Source organism: Ornithodoros turicata, chromosome 2, assembly GCF_037126465.1.
Source record: "Ornithodoros turicata isolate Travis chromosome 2, ASM3712646v1, whole genome shotgun sequence".
Lineage (NCBI taxonomy): Eukaryota > Metazoa > Arthropoda > Arachnida > Ixodida > Argasidae > Ornithodoros > Ornithodoros turicata.
Window position 1 is genome coordinate 142,706,190 of NC_088202.1, and position 19,932 is coordinate 142,726,121.

General features: G+C 45.7%; 1 protein-coding gene across 3 annotated transcripts in view; it reads left to right on the plus strand.

Moving 5' to 3' along the window:
• Positions 1–18,579, plus strand: part of LOC135386275 (cytoplasmic aconitate hydratase-like) — a 33,142-nt gene extending 14,563 nt beyond the window's left edge. For all 3 annotated transcript variants that reach the window (XM_064616098.1, XM_064616100.1, XM_064616099.1), the window contains 18 exons: positions 391–460; positions 1,563–1,746; positions 2,475–2,614; positions 3,485–3,656; positions 4,784–4,884; positions 5,985–6,101; positions 6,754–6,916; positions 7,331–7,466; positions 8,208–8,292; positions 8,356–8,512; positions 10,268–10,332; positions 11,715–11,774; positions 11,844–11,948; positions 13,866–14,008; positions 14,127–14,274; positions 14,349–14,471; positions 14,594–14,779; positions 18,416–18,579. In XM_064616098.1, the coding sequence (XP_064472168.1) occupies positions 391–460; positions 1,563–1,746; positions 2,475–2,614; positions 3,485–3,656; positions 4,784–4,884; positions 5,985–6,101; positions 6,754–6,916; positions 7,331–7,466; positions 8,208–8,292; positions 8,356–8,512; positions 10,268–10,332; positions 11,715–11,774; positions 11,844–11,948; positions 13,866–14,008; positions 14,127–14,274; positions 14,349–14,471; positions 14,594–14,779; positions 18,416–18,529 (2,269 nt within the window). In that variant the 3' untranslated portion in view covers positions 18,530–18,579. The remainder of the gene's footprint in view (positions 1–390; positions 461–1,562; positions 1,747–2,474; positions 2,615–3,484; positions 3,657–4,783; positions 4,885–5,984; positions 6,102–6,753; positions 6,917–7,330; positions 7,467–8,207; positions 8,293–8,355; positions 8,513–10,267; positions 10,333–11,714; positions 11,775–11,843; positions 11,949–13,865; positions 14,009–14,126; positions 14,275–14,348; positions 14,472–14,593; positions 14,780–18,415) is intronic.
• The last annotated feature ends 1,353 nt before the right edge of the window (positions 18,580–19,932 follow it).

Sequence of the window (19,932 nt, forward strand, 5' to 3'; positions counted from 1 at the left end):
TAATCTTGTCACATCCTTGTGGCCCTCTGGCCAACTTCTCTCTTGTCGTATTTTTTTTTTTTTTGTCAGAGTAATTTCTTCCCCCCGAATGAGCTACGAAAATGTGAAATGTCGCAGTGCACAGGCAATTAGGGATGAGGTCAGTTCCCGGTATGCATGCAGACATGTCAGTTGTCCTGGGAAATGCTAGTTCATCGGGAATTACTCACTGTGACGGTACTAACACGGTGGAGGTGTGGTGGCTTGATTTGGATGTGTGTGCGCCTCAGTTGAACCACTGTGGTAGTATGTGGTAGCAGTTTTGATGAATTGTCTGAGTGTGCTACAATCAGTTATGTGTATGTGCGTAGAGGTACAGTATTGCAATGAATACGCTGTGTCTTGCTCCAGGGCTGACGCACTACAAAGGAACCAAGACCTGGAATTTGAACGAAACAAAGAAAGGTTTCTCTTCCTAAAGGTAATTCTCGTAGTTGCTCCCTGTCCTTGTAGTACCTCCTGTTTCTAACATTTACCAAAGTTATAGCAGAAAAAACTTAAGTGTGCAAGTTTCTTAGCAGATTTCTCAGCAAAAGTGTTATGCGCACAAGATATGCCATAATTTCTTCTGCTAGGGCTTCATTTTCCGGGTGCCATTTCCATTTTCCGTGTTCATTTTCCATGAGCTTTAACGTGCACGCCCATTTTTGTCAAAGCGTTTTTTGAGTGGAGAGGTACACTGTAAAATTGAGTAGACGAGTAGTCTCCAAGCGTGTTTCCTCCATTTGCTGTGATTCAATTCAATTCAGCTTTTATTTTCATGGTGCTCGTGAACAACCGTAGCCTGAGTAATGGTGCACTGCACTAGTAGAACAAAACCAAGAAAAACATAACCAAGCATCACACGAAGCATGACTATGATAATGTTGTAATCCTAACAGCAGATGAGAAAACTTTGTTACCTGTCATATTACCCGTACTGTACTACATAAACCCGTACTACCCGTACTACTATACTATTACCCGTATACCGTACTGTCGTATTGTTGATAAACATCATTAAGGTCAGTCATAACTAGGGCCTGACTTTTTCGGGTTTTATTTTTGGCCAAATTCGGGGGGTAATTATCGGGTGATATTTTTTATTCGAAAATTCGGGTGTATTCGGGTTAAATCCCGTTACGGCATATTCTGTCGTCAGGAATTCGGGTGTATTCGGGTGATCTTTTTTTTTTTTGAAATAAAAATTTGTCTTAACATGGAACTAATGTTTAGCAATGTTATCAAACTTAATTTTAATGCACGCTTATGAGTGGTGCCACGTGACCTGGATGTTTTCGGGTAGATTCGGGTTAAACCCGAATTTTACAGATTTCGTTCGGGGGGTAAATATCGGGCGGATACGGGTTTAACCCTAAAAAGTCAGGCCCTAGTCATAACATGCGTTAAAGGCCTCTGATCGTGACACATTCCATAACATAAAAACACATGACATAACAAACACATAAAACATGACATAAAAAAAAAAACATGATGATTCAAGCAGTGCAGTAACACACTATAGCTTCTTCTCTTTGTTGCAGTGGGGCTCAAAGGCCTTGCAGAACATGATGATCGTGCCTCCAGGGTCCGGTATTGTTCACCAAGTGAACTTGGAGTTCCTGGCACGTGTGGTGTTCCACAGCGACGGACTCCTGTACCCGGACAGCTTGGTTGGAGCTGATTCTCACACAACCATGATCAATGGCTTGGGTGTTGTCGGATGGGGTAAGTGCGTCGCGGGGTCCTCCTGCATACCGTGACTTGCGTTCTTCAAACTGTCGTTTCCCATCAGCTCTCCCATTGAAACACATGCAAACACACACAGTTTTTTTTTTTGTACGGTCATCAGTGGAATGCCTTGCTCATGTAAAACAGTGGGATTTTCTTCCGGTCGACCGCCAAAACAAGAAAAATTTCACTTTTCTAAGGTCGCGAGCACAACCCACGGAACACTTCTACCTCACACTTCTAAGGTCACCGCCCCGAGCCTTTGGGGTTAGTCACGCGGAGCGGAAGGATTAGTGAGTCACTGGATGCAAGAGGGTCTTTTCCACTTTTTTTCTCCTCCACTTTGGCAGTCGACACTGGTTGTTCACTTTGGCTACAGTGATGGTGTCCACTGCGTCGGGACGCATCTAGACGTTTTGGACAAATGACAAAAAGGGGTATCCAATGAGATAAACGCATATCAGAGTAAAAGTGGGCTTTGGCGAGTCTAACCAAGAAACCTTAAAGCTCTAAGTATGCACTACCCTGCTCCGAAGAACTGATATCTACATTTCCTCTCGATCACTAAGAAAGTTTATAAAAGTGCGTAGGACTTGGTTTGGAGAAGACTGGGAAAGTATTAGGCTATATTATACGTATATGTTCTATTTTATTATAATTTTATTTATAATTTACAAAATACCGATTACCTTTTTACATGTTGCAAGTTTGGTTATCTGTCTCAGGTGTTGGAGGTATTGAAGCTGAAGCCGTAATGCTTGGCCAAGCCATCAGCATGGTGCTGCCTCAAGTGGTCGGCTACAGACTCAGTGGAACCCTTAGTCCTCTGGCCACTTCCACCGACTTGGTGCTCACTATTACCAAGGCAAGATCATTATCATCATGATCATATTATCATCAAGGCAAAGTCGTGACATAGTCATGAGCAGTAGCATGAAAAATTATCGGCTATGAGAGCATACGGCTGCTATCTCTTTCAAAGTTAACTTTTTTTTAAAATCATCATTAGGCTGTAGGATATTAATGAATGCCTCCAAAAGCTCCGTAGTTACTGTGTGTGTTTTTGATTTAATGAAGTCTTTGGATGCTGTTGTAATTTCATTGTTGTTCTGTATGCTGCTGAGTCTGTTTTCATAGTGATGCTGCCAACGTAGTGTTTACTTCAGTCCCTTTACTCAGATTCTTTTTCTGTGGAGACCAACATAAGTGAGCATATCTTTATACTTGAAACGATACCATGTGTATGCACCCTATCATTCAATCAATCAATTCAATATCAATTTTGTGCACTAAATTTTGGTACCCAAAATTTTATGGCTATGTGCTCCAGAGTGCTCCAAAATTGCAGATTTGCATGCTCCGAAGTTTTGTTGCTGCAAAAATTGCTCCAAATTCCTTTTTGAGAGTGGCATTGCTGCTTGTGAAAGTAGTGCGCTCTTTAGTTATAGGTCGTAATGATTATTCTTAGATTTCATAATATATGAACCTCTGAACATGAGTGAACATGATCATTTGATGTGTAGATGGTGGTGCACTTGTTATGTTGCGAACAACTAATAGCACACTAGCGGTACATCTTCTCAATTGGTTTCAGTTGAGTGAAGTTTTTATGGATTGATAGACTCACGTGGATTCGATATTTGCATGGTCCTAAAAGTCCGGAAGTAAATGTGTACGTCTCTGCACTGGAAAAGTGTATGCTCAACTTTTGGAGGTTTTTATTCCAACTTTGCAGCACTTACGACAAGTGGGTGTAGTGGGCAAGTTTGTAGAATTCTTCGGTCCCGGCGTAGCGCAGTTATCTATTGCGGATCGTGCCACCGTCTCCAACATGTGCCCCGAGTACGGGGCCACCGTGGGGTTCTTCCCGGTCGACAGCAAGACCCTCGACTACCTCCGCCAGACAGGTGAGCCCCCGGTCGCGGAGTAATGGCAGCATTCCTGCCTTCTTTCTTATTCTTGCTAGACTTAATTTTACAGCTCTATATAAAAGTTTACGGAACGTGGCAATGATGTGTTCCTCCATCAGAGTCCCCCTGCTAAATATCGGGAATAGATCGGGTGAGAGACGGGTGGCCGGCTATTTTATTCGTCTCTCACCCTGTGTGTCCGCTGCAGTTTCCAGCTAGGGTGTCGCACCATGCTGTTCCGTAAACTTTTGTCCCCCCAAGCTGTGCATAGTTAGGGAGTGACTTTTTCGGGTTAAACCCAATTCCACCCAGTTATTTCCCCCCCGAACTGACCTCCAACCAGTTCGGGTTAAACCCGGTTTCTCCCCGAATTCCAGTCACTGTGAAATCCTCAAGCGACGTTTCTACTGAAGACTAACAAAGCTCGTGACGTGTAACACATGTAAGAAAGGCTCACTTACATTCCCAGCAACACACCCGTGTGTGTCAACACTGTCTATGCCATCGGGGATTACCGCTGGAAGGTCACGATCCCGCAAAAAAAGAAAAAAAAGAGAGAGATTAGGAAAGGACTTAATAGACAAGAGGAGAAACAAAAACACCCGGTAACACCCGAAGGCACGATTATCGCCCGATTTCTCCCCGAATTACATATTTAAAAATTGCGCCCGATTTTTTTACTCCCCGAATCACGAGAAAGGCATTTAACCCGAAAAAGTCGCTCCCTATACATAGCGTCGATAAACTACTCTGGTGGAGATGCCTACAGTGATATCGGGGCTGGGTGAGCTTCAGTACTGGTGGGGCTGATCTTTCTGTGCACCTATTACCCCTTTACTATAAAACCTGCAATGAAGGTTAACATTGATGCAAATACTTGTCTCGCACATTTAACTTGGGACGAATTGTCGCAACCCCTCAAAGGTTTCCTCCGGTTTCGGCCAAATAGCTGTTTGTGGTCCTTGATGGATGCAGTGTTACTGCTGAAGACCATTCTCGTGGTTATGGTGGCGTCACATTTTATGTTTTGGTGCGTCATGTTGCCCTGTAGCACTTATCTCGTAAAAACTGACCTCTTTTAATGTTGTCCCTATCTACAAGTTGTCACACATCGTGTCTCATAGGTCGTGAAGACAAGGTGGTGAAGTACATGGAGGCGTACCTGAAGGCACAGAAAATGCTGAGGGATTACTCTGACCCATCTCAGGACCCTGTCTTCTCACAAGTGCGTTAATCATAGTTTCTGTACTACTGCGTAGACTGCATGTCCTAGTGCCAATACAGTCTGTGCCCAAGCAGCACAATATCTTGGCCCAATACAGGACCAATATTGGCAATGTTGGCCCGACATTGGACCAAGATTGGGCCAGTATTGCCAATATTGGTCCAATGTTGGCCCAACATTGAACTAAGACTGGGCCAGCACTGCCAATATTGGTCCAAGATGTTATGATGTTTGCCCTTCCCACCCCTCCCCTCCAAACACATATATGTGTTTGGTGGGGAGGGGAGCTAGAGCTGTGTTGGCCCCAATCTGTTTCCTTATTACATGAAGAAGAAGAAGGAGGTGGTCTTTATTTGCAAAAGTAGAATTGTGTACAATGTAATTAGCAGGGTTGCTAGGGTGCTACATGATTGAACATTGCTACATGATGTATATGCTGTGTCACACACAGTGCAGTGCAGTTGTAGTGAATGGATTACGTACCGTTACTCAAAAGTGCTATACTGTCCTATCGTTAACCCGCATGTGACACAAATTCTAAAGCATGCCTCAGTGCTAGCAGCAATCTTTGGCTTTTCAAAAGTATTGTCTTTCTTCCGCGATGTTTTTTTATTAGTTTTTCATGGATATGCCTCATATTCTTTACAACACCTGTGGGAGTTATAACGTATGGATTATACTTTTATTTCAAAATGCAATGTGCTACATTCACGCGATGCCGGAAACGTAGGAGGATCCTTCGTTCCAAAATATTTATTTACGGGCAAGTAGTATCAATGTCTCAGAGCTGAAAATAATCTTGTACAAGCTTGCATTCGCTTCTTCAGCCACTACTCAATTAACATAAGAGGACTCGCTGTTGGGCACATTGGTGACTAGACATGAAGAAAAAATAAAGCGCGAATAGACACGACGGAAGCAGAGAAGACTGAACAGGCGCTGTCCCGTTTTCTCTGCTTCCGTCGTGTCTATTCGCGCTTTATGTTTTCTTCATGTCAATTAACATAGTTTACATAGCTGAGCCCAGCTCAATGAGACAATTCCGCCTGTCATTCGCACCTTTCTGTGTGATGTGAGTTTTGCACGCATCCACTGTACAGGTTGTTGAGTTGGACCTAGCCACTGTGGTGCCATCCCTAAGTGGACCCAAGCGACCACAGGACAGAGTTCCTGTGGAGAGCATGAAGGAAGACTTCTTGCAGTGCCTCACAAACAAGGTAATGGAAGGAACAATATTGATCTGGTGTAGTTGGGTTTCCTCACTCCTGCACAGTATATTGCTTTTGGGAGACTTGCCAGAGAGATCAGAAAGTCTTGCGTCAGGTGTTCTTTGTGAAAACTATGTGAGAAACAAACCCTCAGAATGATCAGTGTGCCTTCGCCTGTTGCAGTGTGAAGTCCAGACCTCTTGCTTTTTTTAGTTTATTTATTTATGATTAGGGAGCAATTTTTTCGGGTTACTGTAAATGCCTTCGGCATTGCATTCGGGAAGAAGTTGGGTTTAACCCGAATTGGTCGGAGGTCAGTTTGGGGGGGGGGGTTAACCGGGTGGAATCGGGTCTAACCGGAAAAAGTCACTTCCTATTTATGATCAGTACCAATTATGTAGTCTACAGATCTATGCATATTGTTGCATAGGTGCATAATCTATGCAATATCGTTACGTACAGTATACATTATTATAAATCCCATATTATTATTTACATTAATGTTAATATGTACTTTTATTCACTATAATTTATTGTGCTTTTGTCATTAATTTTACATTTTCATGCCCTGAGGGTAATGGCTTAGCTTTGAACAGAAGAGCTGCACGCTGAATATGTTATTGCTGACTAACGTGACTAACGTGCATTGTACTGGGAACAGGTTGGCTTCAAGGGCTTTGGCCTGAAAGCAAACCAGCTGGACTCTAGCGGTGTGCCGTTCACCTACGACGGAAAAGAATATCACCTGCAGCATGGCTCTGTGGTCATTTCTGCCATCACCAGCTGCACAAACACCAGCAACCCCTCTGTCATGCTTGGAGCTGGTGAGTGGTACCTAGATCTGGAGCAGTGTGTTATGCACAGTTAATGCCAGTGCAGTGCAGTTTAATATAGTCAGTCCTCGATTTATGAACAGTTAATGTTCCTTGAGAAATTGCAAATTTTTGTTTATCAAGTTGTAGCTCCATGTTCAGAGTAATGCAAAGACCATGGACTTACGAAAGGGACTACTGGACTATTACATGGACTACTTTTGCTGATACACATTGCAAGCAGGAACAACAACAACAACAACAGATTATCATAACATAGTTTGGCAAACAGAGGTGACATTGAGTTGCAGCTTTCCTCACCATTTCTTCGATTCAGGGATGAATTGATGGAGGTCCGCTGTTTTGCTTTATCCTCACGTAGTGTCCTCATGCCCTACATGTGTCCTATGGTACCTACATTAATAGGGCTGCTGGCAAAGAACGCCGTGGAACGTGGACTCACGGTGGCTCCCTATGTAAAAACTAGTGTATCCCCTGGAAGTGGAGTCGTTACCAACTATCTCAAAGCATCCGGAGTCACTCCTTACCTGGAGCAACTGGGGTAAGGTCATTAGTTACGTGATTTTCGAAAGCCATGCTGCTGAACTGTAATCTCTCAAGAAAAGAGGGAAGTAGGTCATTGTACAGGTCCTTCTACACGAATGCATGTAGCCTTCTTGCTTCCAGGGATCGGAACCGGAACTGAACCCAAACCGAAAACCGAAAAAAAAAAAATCGTTATTTTCTTACGAACCCGTACCGAACACGATCAATTTTTTTTGCTTGTCCTGGACCGAAACGGAACTGAACTGAAAAAAATTTGTACGGTTACCGGTTCGGGAATCTGTTCAGAGGTGAAATCATTGTGCTACTGACCGACCTTTTTTTTTTACTCACCTGAAACGGTTATCTCACACCTTTCTCTTACAACCGTGTACGGTGAGCGTAAGTTTGCTTTCATGGAGCAGAATTACTGCCCATGAACCGGTTAAACCGGGACTGAAAAAAGTAACTGTTCCAATCCCTGTAAATGTCCCGATTTTTTTTTTGTCCGTGGTGTGCGGGGTGGGGGGGTGTTCTCCCTGAGCCGAACCCGAACTGAACCGATATCCCTGAACAGGTCCAAGCTGATAATTTCGGTTCAGCAGAGCTGAACCAGAACCAGACCGAAAAAAAAAATACCGGCCCTGGTCCCTGCTGGCTCCTGGTCCAGTGACCTATTTCCCTCAGTTCTTGACTTTGGAGCGCCATAGTTTTTCCTGTGCTCGCAGTAGGATAACACACGAGTGTCCTCTCGATCCAGCTTTGACATCGTGGGTTATGGCTGCATGACATGCATTGGCAACAGTGGACCTCTACCGGAGCCTGTGGTGGAAGCCATCGAGAAGGTAACACTGACGGCAGTTTGAGACCGCTGTGTGTATATACTGATTTTCCTCTGTCGTCTGCAGGGAGACCTGGTTGCCGTCGGGGTGCTGTCTGGGAACCGTAATTTTGAGGGCCGGGTGCACCCGCAAACACGTGCAAATTATTTGGCCTCCCCTCTTCTGGTGGTTGCATACGCCATCGCTGGCACCGTGGACATCGACTTCAAGACACAACCCCTTGGTGAGTTGGCACTGCGTATTGCGAAGAGGGTGGTTGTGTGTCCAGGCAATTGGGGCACTTGGCAAGTTGTCAGGAAGTGCTTGAAGCATGCCCAGCACAGTTGAATGGGAATTAGGAAGTATAAGTGTTCAGATCCCATCACTGTGTCTTTTTCAATTACAATTTTATTTTGTTGTTGCTATGCATTGGAGACTTTGGTGTTGTGATTGTTCATTCGTGTGGTTCTTTTGACTTTGTCACTTTCCATCTGTTATACAGTCAAACTCCATTACAACGAAACTCAGGCGACAGCAAAAAAAAAATCACAGTAAAGGTATTTTCGTTAAAAAGGATGTCTATTATTGGACCTATAGGCTCCAGCGGGACCGCAAAAAAAATTTGCTGTAGTGGTATTTTCGTTAAAAAGGTGTGCGCTATAAAGGAGTTTGACTGTATCTTGTACTGCATAGGAAATTATTTTCGCGGAAGTTGAGACTAATGGTGGAAGTTGTCTATGAAAAATGGAGAACCACTCCAGAAAGTCTGCATCCGAATGCTTGCAAACGTAATTCTTTGAGTCTGTGAAGCACACTGGAGCTATTTGTTTTTGTCAGTTTACTGCGTGTAAAACCACAGTGGCAAGCGCCTCCATTTGAACTGTTGATGTTGTGTCCCTCGACATCCCGCTGTGGTAGCTCGCATTCAGTGCTTTGTAGTGTCCTAAAATGCACCACTACAGGCTTGTATTTCATGACAACGTGTATAACTTGCAGTAGAAGCTCCTTAACTCGAACTCGGGTATCTCGACATAATGGATGAGTCAGAGGTTTCTTAGACCATGGAATAAACTCTGGACAGTACTTGCAGCGTGTAAGACTTTGGGGTTGGCATTCCAAAGAGTGACAAGTCGCAATCGCAACATTTCCAACGTCGGGACGCGAAGTAGAAGCGCTGTCTTCTCCGGTGTGAGAATCGGTCGTAGGCGTGGGGCGACGGAGGAACGAAGTGATGTTCGGATCACATCTGAGTCACCAGTTGTAGGGCCTATACAACCAGCAGTATCGGAAGACCAAAGCTGGAGAAGGAATACTATTTTATGTCACGTGCAACCGAACAGTGACTGATCTTTGCACGGCAGCAACTGGATCAGCACCGTCATCAGCACACTCATCAGCACACTCATCAGCACACTCATCAGCACACTCATCAGCGCAGTCATCACCACCACAACCACCACCACCACCATCATCATCATCATTTGCACTCAGTGTTTATCACTGCATATCTCGAGAGGTGCTGGTGATTGAATCTGGATATCTGATCTAGTTAGCAAAAAAACAAGTAGAGGAAAAAGCAGACAGTCAGCAGGAGGTCACTGAAGCTTGTAGCTGCCTCTTGGCCATGCTGTGATCCGGGGAGCAATCCTCGATTTGCTGAATGCTGAAGTTTGTCAAAAATAGTCATAGCTGTAGTCATGAGATTCTACCGTTCCACCAGTAGCACAGTGCAGCGGAGTTATTGAACCTTTCCTTTGTTTCTGCAAGGGGAGGGTTGATACTCAGCGTTGCCCTGGGCATCATTGGCCAGGCAGACACACAGGATGGCACAGCCCAACCGGTGCAAAACGTTGACAGTTGAATGGGAGTGAATGCCAAATGTGAACGCTGAGCTGACATTCATCACAGTGTTTTACTTCTACGTGTTTTTAATTTGCTAGAGTAAACTGCCTTTCCTTTCACAAGATATCACTTATTCTGAGCTTTCTTCTCCTTGTAGGAAAGGGTTCAAAGGGAGAGGATGTCTACCTATGGGACATCTGGCCAACTAGGGACCAGATCCAGGTGAGGAGATAATATAACCCACAGTTATATTATAGTACATATATAACTAAGTATCCTATGTAGTATCTATAGATTATGGGATCAACACTTGTCACAATTTTTGTGAACTTTTGTACAACCGTTAGGGCCACGAAGATAATCATACATGCAATCCTATATTCAAAATTTGAATCAAAGTGATGTCTCATTCAAATAGAACATGTTGGGATAGTTCTGGAGCTGCACAGGGTATAAAATATATAGGATGTGAGTACTGCTACATATAAAGATCTGTATTCATGTATCGTGTATGTATGCTGCATATCCGTACATATGCTGGATACGTGTTTGGTTGGGTGTATAGAACTATCAATGTGGTTAAAAGCGCTAAAAGAGGAAAAGATGAATCACAAACACAGAGTGCCAACTCTCAACTCTTTCATCTTTGGTTACTCTTTGTCTCTTTTAGCGCTTTTAACCACGTCGATGTACCAACAGGCACAAAAAGGCAGTCTTAAATTTATAGAGCTATTCACTCCAGTTAACTATTTGCTTTATACAGTCGCCGTCCGATTTTTAGGACTCGGCGGGGATCGCGCAAAAGTCCGAATAATCTAGCGGTCCGAAAAAACGAATTTCGCTTCAAAATAAACTTTACTAAGCCCTAGTAGGCTGGAAAAATTTGTGCTTTCCTAACGCGCTTCCAGCTCTGCCTGATAACATCAGCTACTATTTCCCGAAGCGACATTTCGTCAATGTGCACTGTCAGAGGCACCGCCGTCATCAAGTCCGCAAGTCGGCTTCGCCTAACGCATGCGAGCTTTAGGTGAAGCTCGCTTTACAGCGCTGTCGCGCGACTCGCGGGCGGAGAGCACGTGCTGGGCCGTTGGCCAAATCGAAGACGCAAAGGTGCCACGACAGACCTCTTCTACACAGAGGAATGGAAAATGAACAATCATCACTGCCTATTATTTTGCCTCAATATTTTAGTTGGTTGATTTCTTTCGATACGAATTTCGGACGATACCAATATTTTCCGTCACCCCAAGAGCGAAATTCGCTGGTTGGGCAAACAGAGTCCGAAATATCGAGCGATGGAGCTGCACGGCGTCCGAAATTTTGGACGCTCTTATACATCAACTCTATGGGACCCGCGGCCGTTCCGCGAACGAGTCTGAATAATCGAGCATGTCCGAAAAATCGGTCGGTGACTGTATTTGCTTCTGGAACATAACTGTTCGTTTCATATTTGCTCGAGTTTTTAAAAATTACCATTCACACGACCCTGAAAAACTGCTCCATTGCTGCGTACGGCTGAAGGGAAATAATAGCAGAGACGAGCTGACCACGTAAGAGTGTTACGTCATTAAATGTGGCGTGTTATCCTGTACGTGTCCCTGCAGGAAGTGGAGTCGAAATTCGTCATTCCGAGCATGTTCCGGGAGGTGTACTCCAAGATTGAGGTAGGTGTAAGCTCTGCAGACTTTGTCTTTGTTTGTTGACGCCTTGTGAACGCTTTGTGGACCTTGCAGCAAGGCAGCAAGAACTGGCAGAGCCTGGACGCACCTGAGACATTGCTTTATCCGTGGGATGGCAGCTCCACTTACATCAAGTGTCCGCCTTTCTTTGATCCCATGGTAAGAAATTGAAACTGGTCATGTGGAGAACTGTAGAGAAGGCGTTACTTGTGTTTTTACGTGTATATTTATACAACAATACCGCAGGCCCTATGTGGGGTCGCCTCAGCAGGAGCATTTAAAAAAAAGAACCGAAACCAATTACCGTATTTTCACGCGTATTAGCCGCGGCTTATGCGCGATTTTTTTTTTTTTTTCGCGGACGCTCTGCGGCTTATCCGCGGGTGCGGCTTATCTGGTGACTATATTTCCCTGGTGCTTTCCCCATACCACGGATTAAACGAAAGGGCCGACAGTGCCTCATGTTTTTCGGAACAGGACCGCCCTGCCAGTGCACGAACAATACCAAACAGGGGCGGGTCCACTCCACATTCGAGTGGATTAACCCGTCAATCCACGAAAAACACGCAACAAGGGCACAATCCGATCTTAGTGGTAGAACACTAGAACTGACCTCCTTTGTTATACATCATGCCGATACCGGAATGTGGACCACAGGGTTTATGGCCTTCCCTACGGTCTCCTCTGTCGGCAGACCCAAAGGAAGGGTTCAATACACCTCATATCGGGATAAAACGTGGTCAGCTAAGCGTCAGTTCTCATTTGACGAGAGCAGCAGCATTCGTGAACACGGGCACGGCAGTTAGGTGAGGCATGGCTCCAACGCTGAGGCACAGCCACGACAGCGGCTTGAAACTAAAAGTCGTCGACTTCGCGGACCAGTACGGGAACAGGGCAGCTGGCAGGGAGTACGGCGCCGACGAGCGTTGAGCGTCTCTGTTGATTTTGTATGTGCATCACTGGTTTAGCGCACAGAGCAGTCGCGTCGTATTACCCGCGGCTTATCTGCGAGTGCGGCTTATCTGCAAACACATTTTCAAAATGTATCTAAAAACGAGTCCTGCGGCTTATCTGCGATGCGGCTAATACGCGTGAAAATACGGTAATTACTGCAACAAATGACCCGCTTGGGTGGCAGATTTTTTACTGGGGGGGGGGGGTACTTCCTTACCTCATAGTATCGCTCAGCATCACATTCCGTTCACAAGGGTTCAGCGAACCTCAGGAGCTTGAACTCCCGCAAATGAAACCTGACTGTGTACGAAACCTTGCCTTTGACTGGCCTTGGCATCCGACCATGCCCGGCTGCACTGGACATCGCTGGTTGGCTCAACCGACGACCCAACATCAGAATAAATAATCAAATAATATAGTAATAAATCAATCAATCAATCAAAATCATTGATTCACTTCTTGTACGACATCTTGTTCGCCCGACCCACCTCTCTGTGGTTGCGTCTACTATTGTGCCTTAGAAGGTTTCTGGAAGTCTCGCTGGCATGATCACAGGTTCCCTGAAGTAACATAAGTAGGGCCTGACTTTTTAGGGTTAAACCCGTATCCGCCCGATATTTACCCCCCGAACGAAATCTGTAAAATTCGGGTTTAACCCGAATCTACCCGAAAACATCCGGGTCGCGTGGCACCCTCATAAGCGTGCATTACAATAAAGTTTGATAACATTGCTAAACATTAGTTCCATGTTAAGACAAATTTTTATTAAACAAAAAAAAAATGACCCGAATACACCCGAATTCCTGACGACAGAATATGCTGTAATGGGATTTAACCCGAATACACCCGAATTTTCAAATGAAAAATATCACCCGATATTTACCCCCCGAATTTGGCCAAAAATAAAACCCGAAAAAGTCAGGCCCTAAACATAAGTTGAGAACCATAGCCTCACTTCGGTACACCCATATCTCATAGCTCTCATAGCGACTCGTCATCCGACATTGACATCACGTAACATCACCCCACCCATCATTGCATCACCTAGCCTCACAGATTCCGAGAATGGAACGTCATCAGTTGAATCTTCCACCGAGTTTAGAAAGCCTCGTTTCGCTTCAGAAACGGGAACTTCCCCCGGTGACGAGCATCCAGGACGCCTACGTACTGGTGAACGTGGGCGACTCCGTCACGACGGACCACATCTCCCCTGCCGGCAGCATTGCACGCAACAGCCCCGCTGCACGTTACCTGGCTGCTCGCGGGTGAGTTCTAGAGAACATTCCGGGAGTCTGCTGTGACACGGTTCTGTGGCTATAGCCGACCACGATCCGAGAACGTGTAGCAGACCCACACGGCCGTTCTATTTGGTGTCCTTTGCAGGCTCACTCCACGTGAATTCAACTCGTACGGAGCGCGGCGTGGCAACGATGATGTCATGGCCCGAGGAACTTTCGCAAACATCAGGCTCGTGAACAAATTCCTGCAGGAACCAGGGCCGCGTACGCTACACATTCCTTCTGGTGAAGAAGTAGGGTGCCCTTCCCATACTCTGATGTATTGAACGTGTGCAGGATTTACAGTGTTGACCTCTCTGTCTTGCAGATGGATATCTTCGATGCTGCTGAACGTTACAAGCAAGACGGCGTTCCCCTGATCGTGCTGGCGGGCAAGGAATATGGCTCGGGGTCGTCGAGGGACTGGGCTGCTAAGGGACCTTACCTTTTGGTATAATTGCCTTTCGTCGTCCCGTTGTGCCTATGTTCCTTGCTATCAGTATGCAAAATTGTCATTCTGTTCCAACGTGCTGAACATTGGCGTTCATGAACGCTCGATGCGTGCCTTTTCAGGGTATTCGAGCGGTGATAGCCGAGAGCTACGAACGAATCCACCGTAGCAACCTCATCGGGATGGGCATTGTTCCCCTGCAGTACCTGCCCAACGAAACTGCCGAGACCCTGGGCCTTACCGGCAAGGAGCGTTTCAGCATTCCACTGACGGAGAGTCTGACACCGGGACAAACCCTCACGGTTCAAGTGAGCACTCTTTCTTATTGTGTTTCTTTTTCTTTTTTTTTTTTCAGTTTATTCAAAATACAGTCAAACTCCTTTACAACGAAACTCAGGGGACAGAAAAAAAAATTTGCAGTGAAGGTATTTTCGTTAAAAAGGATGTCCATTATTGGACCTATAGGGCTCCGGCGGGACCACAAAAAAATTTGCTGTAGCGGTATTTTCGTTAAAAAGGTGTTCGCTATAAAGGAGTTTGACTGTATTGCATTACACAATCTCTGAAAAGATGAGAGAACTGACTGATGCTGTGAGGCTGGAACAACATAGAAAGGACAAACACATACAAAGCCTCAATTAGTAAGAGCCCTCGACTAGTAATCCAGAAGATGTGGGTTTTTGAGTCCTACAGCTGGCTAACCTTTTCAGTGACTTCCGTCTTTCGTCTCTGTAAAGATGTTTTAGGAGCGTAGGAAAAAGGGGTTAACCTGATCTGAAATCGTGCAATTTGCCATGCCCCGTGTAAAGTTTGCCATAGAGATGGTGTATTTTTTCCTGCTTGACGCGTTCATCAACGGGTGCCCTAAGCATGGTACAGTGGAGACCACTTATAACGTGACCGCTTATAATGCTGCTTTTTCCCGACTCCCAATATTCTTCCCATAGAATGTACCGTAATTTCACGCGTATTAGCCGTGGCTTATGCGTGATTTCCTTTTTTTTCTATCACGGGCGCTCCGCAGCTTATCTGATGACTATTTTTCCCGGTATTTTTGCCATACGCCGGTTTTAACGAAAGGGCCGACAGTGTCTCCAGAACAGCACCGCCCTTCCAATGTACAAACAGTGTGTGACAGGGGCCGTGTCAACATTCGAGTAGACTGACCATCCTGGTTCCTTCCCCCCGTGCAGCTCTAACGAAAGTGGCGACAATGACTCATGTCTTCTGCAAGGCCACCGACCTGTCGATCCACGAAAAACACACAACAAGGGCAGTCCGAACTTGGTAGAACACTGCAGGTTTTCCCGGCGATTTTAATCCGAGTGCCAGCTAAATTAATCCGTGCCTCATAAAGTTTGCGTGGCACATGGATTAATTTAGCTGGCACTTGGATTAAAATCGGCAGGAAAACCTGTAGACCTGTGACCGCCTTTGTTGTTACGCCATGCCGGCTCTGTAGTACAGACCACAGGGTTCATGGCCTTCTCTATGGCCTGCTTTGTCCCACAGATTAGTCGCGTCGTACTGCTAGCAGCTTATCTGTCCGAAAATTTTGTTATCTCCTCGTGACAAGGCGGGCGAGGGTGTTGGCCGCCCGGGACAGCTTCGGACTTCTCCTTGCACCCGTCTTAGTGACGCCATCTGAGACGATCAACATGCAAGACTTGTGGAACGACCTTGTAGACAACAACTTTGTTTCTTCAGCGGACACTGTTGACGGACACCGATGTCTGAATCCGCGAGCGAACAGCCGCCAATGAAGCGATAGTGCACCGTGATAGTGGGAGCGTGAGGCGTGCATGCCGGAAAACAACTCGGATGGTTATCGGTTCTTTACGGCACCAAAGAGGCGATAGAGTGTGGGCACAAATTGAGGCACTTCTGTACCCGGAATGGATTGAGCGACGAGGGATTAAGTTGCCGAGCCGTTGTTGAGGACGCTATAGTGCGAGACATGGTCAGGAAGTTACGCCAGATTAAAAACACTGCGTTTTCCCAGGCTCCCTGGGAATGTTGAATAAATTGTTTTCTCTGCAAGGAATCTTCAAGCTGTTCAGTCCGGTTCACAACATGGTGTAACAGATAGGTGGGTGCTCGATCTCTGGCATGTATTGGCCCAAAAATGTGATATTTGGTTATACAGTCAATCCTCGATTTATGAACCTTCGATTTATGAATTTTCTCATTTTATGAGCAGAAGGAACCAAACTTTTGACATGCATTTTTTCCTTGTTTTATGAACCTCGATATTCGAATAATTAATGGAATTTCTGGGAACCAACTAGGAGTTGCGCAGGGTTTTTGACCTCAATTTATGAACGGATCGTTCCGACGTCAGAGACCTGCAAAGGGATTATTCCGTGGTCTTATGAATGACACCTGGACTGACAAAACGTTTCTTCCTGGGTCGCGCAAGGGGTGACCAAGTGTTCCTGACCTCAGTTGATGAATAAGGGGGTTGCTGTCACCCGGGGGTTAATGAACGGAGGTTACAAATTCCGGAGGAAATCCGAGACCAGTCGAGTGCGAATGAGGTGACATCTCTTCTTTCCAAGATTGACACAACAGAAGGCATGGTCGAAAGCAAAATTACACAGTATACCGTATTTACTCGCATAATTTGCGCACTTTTTTTACCGAAAAATGACGCGAAGGTTGGGGGTGCGCAAATTACGCGGGGCATTAACAAGCCCACTTGAAAAATGTGCAAAATCTGTTAAAAGATGTTTCCTTAGGTGAATAATACAATACAATCTCGGTGATAGGAATCTCACGGGGTAGCGGAAGACATTCGTATAGTCCGAAATTCGTATAAAAGAAATTACACCAAAATAAAAATTTAGGCAAGAAAATAGACAGTGACTGTTCATTTTCTATAACTGTCAGTGAAAGAAGTCGGTCGTAAGGATTTTCTCTCTTCGTTTTTGGCCAATGCTGTAAAAATTTGCGAGATGATTCAAAAAGGCCCAGCTCGTGCTTTCCACTTTTTCTAAAGCGAGCTTCTCCTAAAGCACGCATGCGTTAGGTGAAGCCAGCTTGTGGAATGCTGACGCGTATGTTGCCGCCAGAAGTTTTCCTGATATGTTCCCTCCACGTGTTCTGGTCGTTCTTTCCTAAGCCAGCGCGATGTCACACAGCTTCGCGGTTTATTGTAGTGAGGGGATAAAAGGTCAAAACAGAGATAAGATTCCATAACGGGTAATCCCTTTGATCTTATCTCCTCCACCAAGGGAGAGTCAGTGCTTGCATTACGCAACATGATGTAGGGAATTCGTGGTGAGGATCCCCCTCCTTTTTCAAAAGAAGGAGCAGCATGAGCCCCGTGACGCGAGAGCGTCAGGGGGGAACGACCTCTGTTGCGCACGAAAGTAGGAGTGCGCAAATTACGCGAGTTTTTATTTTCACAACTTTTTTAGTGAAAAAGTGGGGGTGCGCAAATTATGCGATGGCGCAAATTACGCAAGTAAATACGGTATTGCATTACTATAAACAAAATCTCAACTCGGAAATACTGTTCCATTTGCTCGATAGTACTCACTTAACGGAATTTTCTATTTATGAATCCCTGGATTTATGAAAGATTTTTCGGGGAACCGAGGGTGTTTATAAATCGAGGGTTGACTGCAGTGCGGAACTGCTTATAGTGCAGATTTTCGGCAGTCTCCACTGTACAATTCACTGTGGGAGCCAGTACATAGAGATGCATTTTCGAACATGCTATTTTTCACTGGTAATGACCAGAAATACCCCGAAGTCCCTTTTCACTGTTCTTCCCCTCTTGCCACACACACACCGACAAGTTTGACCATTATCTATGGCATCCTTTACGTGACACGGAGGCAAAGCAAATCCACTGCATCCCATTGAGTTTTCCTGTCACATATTGATGAGCACTATTGTATACAAGAGCCAGATGCGTTACATTCCCATTCTGCTCGTAGGTGAATGACGGCCGGAGCTTCAACGTCCTGCTACGTTTCGATACAGAGGTGGAGCTGACGTATTTCCGTAACGGAGGAATCCTACAGTATGTAGTGAGACAGATGTTGCCTTGATGGCTGGCATGGCGAGAGGAGCAGTCAGTAAAAATGCTCTTTGTTGTTTTTCCAATGTGTTTGCTGTTTCTTTGAAGTTCTGATCCATGTGCCATTAAATGGCCATTGGCATCACTAGGGGACGCGTCATCCAGTGCCGGAGCTTTTTGCGTCCCCCCCATTGATACACACGATAACTAAATCTTATCCCACACGCAGAAAAAGAAGCCGCAGCGAGAGAGTGTAAGCGGCGGCGCGTCACCCGGAGCGGACCACACCCCTCACACCCCCTTAGTGACGCCACCGCACATGGCAAAATGAGATGACATTTAGGATAGCTGGAAACTTGTTTTATTCGTCAGGCTGTTCATCAGGAACCACCACGCAAAATATTTTCGCCCTGCGATGAATAGACATCTCCTTGTTTGTAAAGAAAAGACGACATAGTATTCGACAGCGCCACCAATTTGGTAGAGTTGAACTACGCTTGCACCTAGTCGCGAACAAGGTCGCCCTCGAAAGCCACAGTCTTGGAGAGATTACGATGGTCCCCGAGAGGGACGCGACCTTCGGTCCTACTTTTCTTTCAATAAACCTCTACCCGAGAAACGTCATCATGACGTTGGTAGACACACCGATACCAAAACAGATCGGAAGGGGAGGGCTGGGTTCCACGAATGGGCAATTGTTCACTGCCTCCTATTGAAAGAAAAAGTGGGACCGAAGGTCGCGTTCTTTTCAGAGACCATCGTAATCCCCTCAAGACCATCGCTTTCGGGCGCGACCTTGTTCACCACTAGCTTTGAACGTAGTTCAACTCCACCAAACTCGTGGCGCTGTCGAACATTATGGGGTCATTTGTTTACAAACAGTGCCCTCCCCTTCCGATTTGTTTCTGTTTCAGTCTGTCTACCGACGTCATGATGACGTTTCTCTGGTAGAGGTTTATTGTCATTGTACAGTCAAATTTACAAAAGCGCTCGAAAGAAGCAGCCGCAGCCGGCCGGCACGATTGGTTCACGTGACGTCGCCACGTCCCTGTGCCTTTCTTTCTTTTCAGCTCACACTCTGCTAAAAGCAGCTTGAGCTGCTCCGATGTACGTCACAGGACATGATCTCCCCTGCCAACGGGATAGGTGACGTCACGACGTACCCTCCTCCTTTCCTCGTTCTCCGATGCGCTCTTTCCAAGGACGATGTTCAGATGGTGCGGTGATCAAATAAAATGAGCTCCTGCGAAGTAACGGCAAGCGCAGGGGCCTCTGTTCGGCGCACCCTCCAGAAACCCTCCACTTCAAAGTATACGTGTGAACGGAGGAAGTCAGACGCGTATGCTTGCAGACCTGCTGACGTAACGTAAATTAAGCGTCACCAACTCGCAAGCAATTATCTTTCAGGTCTGCTGACATCGCGTAGGAGATCGG